Genomic DNA, 11,115 nt, shown 5'->3' with positions numbered 1-11,115 from the left:
GAAAAAAAAAAAAAAAAAAAAAAATCACTGCAGGGAGCGTGGGGAAAGCAGCGACAGGGATGCTCTCCTGCTGCTCGGTAATGAGAGCACAGAGGCTGCAGCACCACTTTGTCTCAGCCATTTGGACATCAAATGACCTACCACTGTGCTTTGGCTGGTTTGACCGCCCCAGCTCGGAGGGCTGCGACGTGCTTCTCTCTCCGTATGAGTGGTTTCCAACAGGTTCTGCTGAGGACCACTCCTACCACACGCTGGCACTGCTGGCGGGACTGCAGCAAAGCTGCTTCCGTCGTGACGGCCTGAGTGAAGCAAGTCTTCCTCCAGGATGAGGTACATCTGCTAAAGAAGAACAAAAGAGCCAACAACTGCCCAGCACAGTGCAAAACCCTTGGCAACTCTTCTGTTCACACAGGTCCCCCCCACCCCAGGGTTTGGTGCATATAAAAAAGACATTGAGGTGCTGGAGCGGGTCCAGAGAAGGGCGACAAAGATGGTGAGGGATCTGGAGAGTAAGTCTTATGAGGAGAGGCTGAGGGAACTGGGGTTATTCAGCCTGGAGAAGAGGAGGCTGAGGGGAGACCTTATTGCTCTCACAACTACCTGAAAGGAGGGTGTAGAGAGATGGGGGTCGGTCTCTTTTCTCAAGTCACAGGCGACAGGACAAGAGGAAATGGCCTCAAGTTGCGCCAGGGGAGGTTCAGGCTGGATATTAGGAAAAATTTTTTCACTGAAAGGGTTCTCAGCCATTGGAATGGGCTGCCCAGGGAGGTGGTTGAGGCACCATCCCTGGAGGTGTTCAAAAGACGGGTTGATGTAGTGCTGGGAGGTATGGTTTAGTGATGATGCTCCTTGTTTGTTGTGTGGGTGTCTATTTTTGTCAGTTAGGTTGACGGTTGGACAAGATGATCTTTAAGGTCCCTTCCAACCTAGAAGATCCTGTGATTCTGTGAAAAGAGTGGCGAGGCATAGGCTGCCACCCAGCATCCCCCAAGCTGGAAAGACCAACAACGGGTTTTGTAGATATTTATGCCAAACGGAAAGCAAAGCCTTTTCTGCTGGGCTGTACAGTAATAAACAGCACCGAGGCAGAGCAGAGGTGCAGGAGCAGCTGCAGGCACCGAAGGAGGCTCGATAAACTTGCTTGCTCTTACGCATTCCCCGCTGCCGCTCGCTCGCCACGTGCCCTCGCGCCTGTGGTTTGGCACTGCCCCCGATCAGCCCTTCGCTTACAGAGCTCCAGGACCTCTCACATGTGAAAGCAGAGTTGCTGGGTTGTTGCGCCTTTTTTTTTCTCTGGAAAGGAAACATCAAAGATTTAAGAGAGTTTTCACCAATACATAAAGCTTGTAGGGAACAAGGTGTGCGCCCTCAGTGAAGAAGTTACAGTGCCGATAACAGCAGCTGGAACAATTTAGGAATCTAATTAAATTCTTCAGAGCTTCAAGCCTTGTTTTGGATCCCTATTTAGCATTAAAAATAGCTTCTCCCCCCCCCTCCCTCCCCCCTCTTCTGCCCTGGCAATGTTTTAAACCATGAGTTTTTTAAACTTATTTTAAATAAACATATGCAAGGAGTAATTTCTGTCCCGCAGATCCTGCAGTGCACTCCTGCAATGATTACGCAATGCTATTTTTGCTTTTATCAACACTCAGCTTTAACAATAAGGAAATTCTAATAATGTTATGGTTATAATTAAGGCAACTCTAATGGGATTTTGTGGACTGTGATTGGCATCCCAACTACAGCATCAGACAGAAAGGGGAACGTACAAGGGACAAATCTCCAGGACACCTTCAGAATTAGCAACCATTTGGGTAATTATAGAGGTCCATTTTATAAAGCACCAGAAAACAAGATTAATTTATAAATCAGTTTATTTACAGATTTTGTTCTCTTAAAGTACATTTCAGTTACCAAAGATATTTACACTGGTGTACACAGGGACCACCCTGGTTATTTTACAATTCTTAATTACAAAAGAGAAACAACCCCTCCACATCCTTGGATCTGCCTACTGTGCAAAGCTGCTCTGGATGTGAACATTAGCTGAAACTGGCCCAAAAACCAAGTTACCAGGTTATTTACACGTACACAGTAAAAGGGTTTCTTTTCAGCATCTCCACACACAGTAGACAGGGAGACAGAGCCTCCCAAAAGGCGGCTTTGCAAATGTGTATCAAAAGGCTCTGCAAAGTCAAGGAAAAAACTAGTAAATGCAGGTTAATTACAGTATTCCTCTTTCATCTGTATATATTTTTGCATTTAACATTTAAATTACAAATAGGTTCAATAGTTCGCTTTTCTCCATTTTAGTTGATTTGTAAACACTTCAGATGCACTAAATACCTTATAAGATTCAACTGTTTCTCTGCTGAAAAGTACTTTTATTTTCCTAATATTCTTAAGGTAGCAAAGGGATATGAAAGTCGGAACTGCGCGCGGTTCCTCGCAGAATAGTCACTTAAAAGGTCTCTATCTCTGTGCTACTGAAGATCTTCTGCAGGTACACACTTATTCAAGTATTGCAAAAAGCTAAGGCCACTTTTTTCAAGAAAGGAAAGTGAACAAGACGGGATTTTTCAGCCTCTCGTTCCACCTTGTGAGCGACAAGCCTTTTTGGGAAGGCAGAAGCACTGATATTCCACAGCTTGGCTCAGGGAGCATCCTGCTGTGACAGAGGTACTCGTGCTCCTTCTCCTCACAAGCCTGGGCTTTCCCACTTGGCACCAAGATCCTTCCCAAGAGGGAACCGCATCTCCCCAGTGGTGACAAGCCACTGTCCCCAAACGTCTTTTGGGTCTCAGAAAAAAAAATGTCTCAGCCTTGAACCTTTTAACCAGGACCCGGAAATATCTTCTTGTTATTAAAATGAGAAGGTTGGGGAGAGGAGAGAAATGGAGAATTCAGCCTCCGTGGGACTCTAGGCTTCCCCACACCTCCTCACTACCAGCCACGACACAGACAGACCGTTGCTTCGTCGCGGCAATCATCAGTCCACAAGTACTCAACACACTCCAGGTTTTGAGTATACACTCAGCTCAAAGCAACTCAACACACTTGAGGTATTGAGAAGATAATTCACGTACGTTCAAGTCTTTTGCTCCAAATCAAGGATTGCTACCAAAAAATAAACATGATGTCTACAAAGGAATAAAGCCATTACTTCGACACAGCCTCCTTCTACCCAAACAGCTGTAAAAATAGTTACAACTTCTGTAGAGGGTGTTCAACTACTGCTATCCAAGCCAGCAAGACAACAGGCATATGATCTCCAATGGTCCCCAGCAGGCCAACTGTACAACCTTCTCCCTGCTGGTGGACAGACCAGAAAAGCTAAGCCAGCCCCGCAGACCAGCCCAAAAGCCTTGGTGATGCAGGGCAACCTTCTCAATATCAGCCACGAGATCTACAGAACAGAAACTGACTTTGTTTCTGTGATACTCCAGCCACAAACCTACGCTGCAGGTTTCTGCCTTCTTTCCCTAATTGCTACCTATAAAAATAACGATCCTTGCTATTGAAGAAGATACACCCAGGAAAGGGAATCTGAGGCGGTGACCCAGTCAGTGACACCATGCTGGTTAAATGCAGCAGCTTTTTTTTGCTTCTAACTTAAGCATTTGAGAGTTTCCTGGTTCAGCACCATGACATTTTACGTGGACAAGTGAATCACTTAGGGTAAAAAATGCTGAACTCCACCAAGACTATTTGACTTCTAGGGCCACTACTGCAAAACAGACGTGGCACATGCCCACTGGAGGTGTTCCTATACAACATGACCTCCTACTTGTTCTTCCACTCATTAAACTCCCATGAATATGGCTCACCATTAACTCATAAGTCATTTGCTGGCAATACTGTATCTGGGAATTTGCATGGACCTCTGACAAATCCAACATTTCCCAGTGCTGTCCCTGAAGAAGTTACCAGCTGTGTGTCATTGTGCAAAATGCAAATACTCCAATGATAGCTTAAAAAAAAAAAAAAAAAAGGTTGAAAAGAGAAAACAAAAAGGGAGCAGTAGCAGAGGTATGCATAGCAGGAAGCCCAAGAACCAAGCAGATGAAAGAGACAGTAGAGATCTCCCCGCCACATCTATCATGGGTTGTGGCATCTCTGGGGCATCTCTGAGGGCTTCAAAGTGTCTTTCTGCGCTTCAGTGTGTCTGGAGAATCTGACTCTCCTCTGGGTCTTGTCCCAGGTTAGGAAACAGGGACATCCACTATTAAGGCATCAAAGTTTGACCCCAGACTGTCTGTGTTCCTCCAATAAAAACAGGAGAATGGGAGGGACAGGTTAGGAAGGAGCACTCAGCAGAAGGAAGTCTGTCTCAAGAAGCTGGAGGTTTTGTGTGAAGAATACGGGGCTCTGGAAATTTCCAGAACAGATGCTTTCTCAAGTTCGGCTGTCTCAAAACCTAAGACAGTGCAGCCAACTGCACAGGACACTCTCCTATAACCCACTTAATAAATTATCTGAAAATAAATAAAAAAACCCACAAGCACAAAACATGCAGACAGTCAAGCACTGGACACTGCTTTCTTTGGTGAATACACTCTGTTCTCTAAATTCTTCAAGTAACAGCTGCTCCAATTTATCAGGTGACAGTAACGGAGGAAGCTGAGGGACTGAAGGCCAAATTTTTGGGAGGAAGTTATTTTCCACTCCTGCATCTCTCGTGCCTGAGAAAGTCCTGAGTATCCATTATCTGGGAGCAGCTGGTGCTCCAGGAAGAGAAGTGCTACACGGTAGGAGGAAAGTTGTCCATGGGCTCATCTTTCATGCTTGACATTAGGTGGCCTTTATCTTGCTTCACCTTGGGACCGAAGCAAGTTACATAGGAAAAGCAGCAAGAATTCTTTACTTGAATGCAAAAAGCAACATTATCTAATTCCCCTGGACTGGCCGGCACCATACTTGGTACCACATCACAGAAGAAAGGTGAAAACCAACTTCACAGAGAAGGGAATTCAATGGGCTCTGGAGCAGAAAAAACTGATGCACATTGTTAGGGCTGCAGGAGAAGAGGTGTTAAGATTCTAACACTCTTCAGTATGGTAAGTCTCCGTTTATGACTAAAACCTGACCAAACCGTTTCTTCTCCAAATTACTCACATTTCTAAAGACAAGTTGAGTACTGAAGGCTGACAGCCATTCCAGCAAAGCATCCAGTATCTCAACTTAACCCAACCCATGCAGACCACAAGCTGAACATGTCAAATCCCCAGACAGCTGCTGACAGTTATGTGGCATAACTGCATTGGCACATGAACAGTCTTGAGCACTCCACAATACAGCCTCGAGTGAGGGATCAGCTCGTTCCAAATAATAAATCTGGTGCGAGGTCTCTAGTGGCAGCGGATGCAAATTCAGGTTCCTTTAATCACTGCCTTTAAACTCCACGCAGGGAAGTCCAGCAGCAGCAGGGCTTGCAGGATGGAGAGTAACGTCAGGAGTCGGAAAGGCCGGTGACTCAGTGGTTACGCAGCTCTGAGTTTATTTTCAGCGCGGTCAGACAAGCAGCAATCTCCGCTGTTTCTCATTTATCTGGTTCAGTACATCAACAGTGTCTCTGATTAAGGCCTCGAAGATCCCATCTGCCAACTGCATCTTGACACACAGTTCGTCCTCGTCGTAGTTCACCCACTGCGCTTCTTCCTCGTGAAGTTCCTGCACCTTGAAGGTCAGAAAGGAGAAAAAAAACAAAAACAAACGTTACAATTCTGTTGCTCCAGGATAATACCCCCTGCGAAGTTCCAGAACGAGTCCAAAACAGTGGGCATCTGCCAACAACATATCTGTCTTTGGAAGAGATTACAGGAAATGCTTGCAATAGCAAAATGAACACAGATCTATTTGAAACAGGTTGTTTTACTGTATGAATCCTTTCTGCCCTTCACTTCCGTATCCATTACAAAGGATTTCATATTCCTGCACAAGTTTTTCACTTGAAAGAACTCAGCTAATGGGATTTTCTTAGCCAACAACAGAAGCTCCATTAAAAAAGTCCCTAATTGCATATTTGCAAGAAGCTGATTCCATGGAAGCTTAAACTGGTAAGAAATCATGCAAAGGCCTTGAACGGGGAAAGAAGAAAAAGAAAAGACTTTACTGCAGTTCATTTTATTTGAGTAAGAATTAAAAAACCTAAAGGAAGTAACTAACTTTTCCAATTCTTCTATATAGGAAGACAAAATGCTGCATGAGTTGTATGATAGTATTACAAGGCATTTGCACAGAATACTCCATGCTTCATTGGATTTGAGAACATTATTACAAATGGAATTTTGTGCCATTACAGCTAAAAGAGTAACTCCAAGAGTATTTATTTCCTTCTATTCCTGAATTGTTGACACGTGAAATCCTGTTTTACTGGTTATTGGCAAATAAGTGTTTTGGTAACAGACAGAAATATATAATTTCATTCAGCAAATCAAGTCTTACGGAGAGGCTCTCCAGACTGGACATCTCCAATTAAACTTATTAAAAATTTGTCTTGGTGACCATTTCAGTATTACAGATATACCCAAACCCAAAAGTTCAAAAGTTCAAACTTTTGAGAAAAGAAAGACTGGATGCAATCATCACTCATATTTAAAATGAGAAAGTAAACCTGCTGAAAGCTCTTTCTCTGCTCAGCTTCAGCAGAAAGCTCCTCTGACCGTAAATCCTAGGCTCTGAACCCAAACTACATTTATACTGTACATTTACAAGTGGGACAGACAAGTAGACACTGCCAAAACAAGGTTAAAACATACTCAAAATCCTCTAATCCAGTATCAATATGCAATATTTTTTTTTTTGCCTGAAGATAAACCACCCAAAAACTTGTCTGTTTTGAAGATGACAGCTGCTGTAGCATAATGATGATTCAATAACCCAAACACTGTGTGAACCCCAGGGAACCAGCACTGCTTCAGGGTCTGTAGTCATTCATAAGGCTTCAGTTAGACACGGGCTTTCAGTCTGACAGCTCCTTTCTCTCTCTCTTGGGAGAGCTTGGGGAGAGGGGCAGGGATCTCATCCCACAAACAGCTTTGGAGGAGTCATGCTACATGCTTACAAATCTCTGTGCGAGTGCTCCATTGTCAAGGACGAGGTGTTAATGGTTTCATTATTCTTCTTACTAATAAGGAAGAAGCAACACCACTGGCAATCAAACTTTGAACAAGAGTTGTAGGTGAAAAATAATTTAAATAGAATGCTAACAAGGTGCTGATAATTGCAAGTTTGTGTAGGAGTGAATGTCTGAAACAGATTTCTGAACTCTCTCTCAAGCAGAAGCTTGCTGCCTGCAACTGGTGTACACTGGTTATAGATTTTGATAAACCCTGGACAAAACAATAGCAGCGTGACCCAAGTCCTCCCATCAATAAAGAGGCATAAGATAGAAGCACCAATTTAGAAGCTGATCATGTGTTGTGTGTCTGTAGCACAGACTATTTAGATGAGGAAAAGCAAGAGATAGTCATCACAAAACAAAAGAGGTGGTGCGAAATAAAAAAGGGTTCCCAAAAAGCAGAAGTAGTCTGGGAGAGAAAACAGGGGCTCCAAAGGGAGAAGGTGAAGATCCTGGCTGGAGGAAAAATCCTAGTGATGAAGGAGGTGGGTGGAAATGAATGCTGGGGGATGCTCAGGGACATTGATGACATCAAGATTGGTAACTTGGAGCAGCTGCAAAATACCAACCAATGCGATTTTCTGCCCGACCCTCCCCAGCTGGCAGTGACCTCACTGCTGGGATGCAAAGCTGAGACCCAGTGAACGTAACACTGGGGGTGGGAGGAAGCAACTGAGCAAAATAACCAAGCAGGTTAAAAGCTCTGAGCTCACTTGGCCCTTAAGCAAACCCTAATACCTAGATCCACACTAAGCTGTTGTTTATTCTGTCTCACTTGGCAACTATGGGATGGGACAGTTCCTTTACTGTGCTCCAGGAGAAGGGGTGGGGGAGAAGAGAAGGAAAAAAAAAAAAAGAAAAAGAGAGATTCACAGGATAAAGAAACACAAGCAAAGGAGAGAGCTCAAGGTAACTTGACACGGGCAGAGAGAGGCTGGGTGTTAAAGAGCAGCAGAAAGATCAAGAAAGAAAAAACGTATCAGTGATTAATTTTCTCTTGCCTCTATCACTCTCCTTTTCTCAGAGGCCCAGTGCACAATTTCCTTTGGCATTAGGACATTAAGAGGACTTCCTCGAGCATACTTTTGGAAAGCTCAGAGAATGTGCAATTTGCAGCTGCAGGCAAGTCTTGTTTATAGAGTATTCAGACCACGTGTGGAAACTGCCATGCTGCTTTGCAGCCCTAGCTGCAGACATCTGAACCAAGGAACTTGCAACTGCTTCATCTCAGAAATGTTTTATCCATTTGTTGTAGTATTTCAAACTGCTTCTAATCCATGGAGACAGTTTGCTTATATTTGGCTTACATTTGGTGACTATCATGGCTTTCATGGAAGAAGGCTTTGCATTGTCTTCAGTACGCGCACAGCATTTAAGTTCTTGCACATCCTCATGACAAAAGAAAAACTTTATGTATTTCATACCAGGAAGTAAATTTTGAGAGAAACTGCATTTGTGCAAAGCCAGGAAAAGGAACCCCTGTTCTAATGAAACTGGATTCCATCCTATAGGAAAAGATAAATAGTGACACAACGCCGAAGGCTGTGCTGTATGGTTTGTGTGCGCTTTGGTTTGTTTTTATTTTAAACACTCGAAAAACGGAAGCATGCACACACACAAAAAAAATAATCAGAAGATAATGAGGAAGCATGATCCTGCTGGCCATGTAATAAATGCCACAGTGTCCAAAAAGCAACACTAAAAATAATATAATCTGAAGGAAACTTTAAAAAGTAAATTATTAGGTTTAGATTTCTGAAGGTTCCCATTCAACACCATGAATATCTGCAAAAGTAACTACATTTAAGGAGTGAGCAGATCACTTGGAGACTGAAAAGTACAGAAATCCAGAAATAAACTACTGCCTTGGAAGAATGCCAGTCGGAGGAAGGCAGGCAAGGTGCATTCTCACGGCCCTTCACTCTCAGAGTGCTTAAAACCTTAAGATGCACGACTGTGCATACGAGCAAGCTTCAATTCTCTTCTTATTGCTGCACTCCTTTTGGGTTTAAGTCTCTGGCACCACAGAAGTTGGCTTTCCAATTAATACAGCTTGACAGGAACAGCTTTGCTTTGTTGCAGAGTTCAAAACTGCATGGAAAGAAACACTCTAGCCGCTAAGTCAACAGGTCAGTAGATCAAGTACTTTTCAGCACCCTGTTGGCAGGCTTCTCAGGTGTGAAAGATAAACACGTAGGGCTGGCAGTATTGTGTGAGCTTTGCTTTCTCAAGCTCTGGATAAAAGGGAAGGGGGGGTGGCAGGGAAAGCAATGGCAGAGATTGTGCAAACAGATCAGCACAAGGAGTTTTGGCTGAAGACCCAAGTGGAAAAAAAAGAAAATACTGCAAACAGTCTATTGTTAGCACCTGAACTTAAATAAAGACATAGGAGGACTCTTGCTTTTTAAACTAAAAAGAGGTTTTGAAAGGTGCAGGCAGCCCTGATGTACCAAAATGTGGCACCTCGGTCTAGGTGTACATTTGGGATTCTCCTATAGAGCACAGACAGCATATACGTGATAAAGGTAGCAACATGAAGGGACATGAGAAGAAAGCGAACACCTAAACACTCCTTTAACTTGATTTTAAACAAAGCAGCTTTTCATAAACATGATCCTCCTGTATTTGTTTACTAAAAGCCAAGATTTACTGTGAATGTTAGTAACTGGAGCAACTATCCAGCAGATCAGAGATGTCTCTTAAGAAATCCCAATACCAATGCTTTCTGAGGACAGAGATGCCCGATCAAAGCTAACAGTCCTGAAAAAAAAAAACAGTAGAAGAGGAAGATGTTTTTTTGCCACTGGCAGAAAAACATGGCTAACTATATTGGTGTCAATGCTGGGAAAGTGCAGCCAAAAGTGAAAATGCAACTGAAGGTGCAGTGACTGGATGAAGTAGCAAAGATCAAGCTGAGCAAAGGGTGAGCATTCTGTTCTCCCCAGGCTCCTTCTACTGCTGTGCCTCTTCCCCACAAGCATGAACCTTTGGTGGAGACAAGAACCCCTAAGAACTGGGTTTACTATGATAAACCCAGAAGGACACATCCAGGGCTAATCAGGAAGAGATTAAGCTGGAAAGAATAGCTTGGCACTTGCTTCTGTGCCTTCAGAAGAAATAAAAGGAAATTCAGCAAACAGCCACGACTCCTGGTTTTAGAGCTACCTGATGCCACTATTTGACAGTTGTTAATAATGTGCATCCGCTTCCTCTGTATCAAAACCCTCCTCCCCCTTAGTCATGCCCAGATCCCAGGTCAGAGCATATGGGACAGTCCTCTAAAAGATCCTAAAATTACGTAGCTGTCTCAATAGAAAACTATCAAAGGATGTTTTCATTTGAAGGCTAGTTTTACTTGAAGGGCAAATGAAGAAATTTAGAAGGACCTGTTACTTAAACACAAATAACAGGAGCTTAAGAATGTTTACCTCTGCTTCGAGAAGATCATGTTTTCTTTTAACAGCCTTTGTCTTTATAAACAGCAAAAGAATGTGGAGAATCAAACAGCTCATATATGTACTCACGTGGCACCCCCTGCACGTTGCAAGAAGCCTATATTGGCTAAATCTTCATGAAAACTTCAACAAAGCACTTTCAATTGAGATTCCTAAAGAAGCTTCTAGAGCACCTAAGCCTACCAAGTAGGTGTTGATTCCTCGTTCAGGAAATTGCTATGTTGCACTAATTGAATATACTTTAAACAAAGTTTGGAAAACTCCAAAACTGACCTCTCAGGTCTACACCGTGAGTTACTAGTGGATAGGCAGCAGATCTTGCACAGACCTGTATATCCACTTATGGCCTTGGATTTACATTATCATTACCTTATGCACAAGTTGGAGGCTACCTAGGAGGCAGAGAAAGCTATCGAGATACTTCATGTTTTGTACAGATTTTATTAAAACAAGGTAAGAGAAATTGAATACTATCACCTTAGATTTTCAGTTAGAAGCTTCTCTGATAGCGTCTCACATTACAGTATAAATTTGTTAGCA

The 11,115-nt window shown here is 43.2% G+C and overlaps 1 protein-coding gene across 1 annotated transcript in view; it reads right to left on the bottom strand.

Annotated features, from left to right (window-relative positions):
- Nucleotides 1-1,856: 1,856 nt before the first annotated feature.
- Nucleotides 1,857-11,115, bottom strand: part of CEP350 (centrosomal protein 350kDa) — an 85,665-nt gene continuing 76,406 nt past the window's right edge. Inside the window, exon 38 of the mRNA XM_014943447.1 lies at nucleotides 1,857-5,676. Coding sequence (XP_014798933.1) covers nucleotides 5,512-5,676 — 165 coding nt within the window. The 3' untranslated portion in view covers nucleotides 1,857-5,511. The remainder of the gene's footprint in view (nucleotides 5,677-11,115) is intronic.

The sequence above is a fragment of the Calidris pugnax genome, unplaced genomic scaffold, assembly GCF_001431845.1.
Source record: "Calidris pugnax isolate Ruff unplaced genomic scaffold, ASM143184v1 scaffold63, whole genome shotgun sequence".
Lineage (NCBI taxonomy): Eukaryota > Metazoa > Chordata > Aves > Charadriiformes > Scolopacidae > Calidris > Calidris pugnax.
This window is presented reverse-complemented; position numbering and strand designations above follow the sequence as displayed.